General features: G+C 37.4%; 1 protein-coding gene across 1 annotated transcript; it reads right to left on the reverse strand.

Annotated features, from left to right (window-relative positions):
- Positions 1–295: 295 nt before the first annotated feature.
- On the reverse strand, positions 296–892 carry LOC105316034 (zinc finger MYM-type protein 1-like). The gene has a single exon (XM_011410828.1). The coding sequence runs from the start codon at positions 890–892 to the stop codon at positions 296–298; it is 597 nt and encodes a 198-aa protein (XP_011409130.1).
- Between the last annotated feature and the right edge of the window lie 71 nt (positions 893–963).

Here is a 963-nt window from a genome sequence, read left to right on the forward strand (position 1 = left end):
ACTGTCATCTTTGCAATGCCTTGCCCCATAGCTGCTGACTTGACACTGCTTGCAATGTTTTGCTAAGATGGTCGGTGTGCCGGAAAATCTTTTCACCCAATAGACTAACAAATAGGTATTCAACTTTAGACATCTATGAAAGGATGCCTCTAATTCATGCCTTTGTTTCAGAGTCTTTTGTTGTTTCAAAAGCTGTTTGAAACATTTCTGATAATTCTTGCTAGTGCATCAGCTTTAATTGTCCATCTTGTAGGGCATGAAACACAAATTTCTATTTATTAGGGACTTCACACTCTCAAGCTTTTGAAAATTCCTGAAATATTGCTTCACATTTTGGAGAAGATTCAACTAGCTTTGTTATGTCTCTGGTAGTATCTAGGGCATTCAGCATAACTTTACTTCTTTTAATTGTGTCACCAGCTGCTAGGTTCAGTGCATGACCATAGCACTGGATGTATATAGCTCGAGACTCTAATTCTAAAATTCTTTTAGTGACCCCAGGCTTAATTTCACTCATTAGACTTGCCCTTGCATAGCATTGCCCACTTACTTTAGAGACTGATAAATTTAATCTTGTTAACACACCCAATATTACCTTCACCATAGTTGCAGAATCAGTAACTGACAACTCATACAGACCAATAAATTCCTCATGCACAATAAAATCCTTAGCAATCCAACGAATAACAATTACCAGCTGCTCATGGTTTGAAATATCGGTTGTTTCATCAGCCATGATACTGACAAAAGATGAATTGGACCAATCTTGAGCAATTGACTGTAATATTTCTTGCGCAATTAAGTTTAGCATTTTATCTTCAATTTGATGACTAGTGTGCTTCATTGTTTTCTTCATTAGCCACTGTGTAACTGTAGGATTCTCCGTAGCCATTAACTTAAGAGACTGCATGAAATTACCATTCTCCTCATCCCCAATACTTCGTAAAGCGAGACCTTGATGAG

The sequence above is a fragment of the Amphimedon queenslandica genome, unplaced genomic scaffold, assembly GCF_000090795.2.
Source record: "Amphimedon queenslandica unplaced genomic scaffold, v1.1 AMPQUscaffold_5838_Cont22200, whole genome shotgun sequence".
NCBI lineage: Eukaryota > Metazoa > Porifera > Demospongiae > Haplosclerida > Niphatidae > Amphimedon > Amphimedon queenslandica.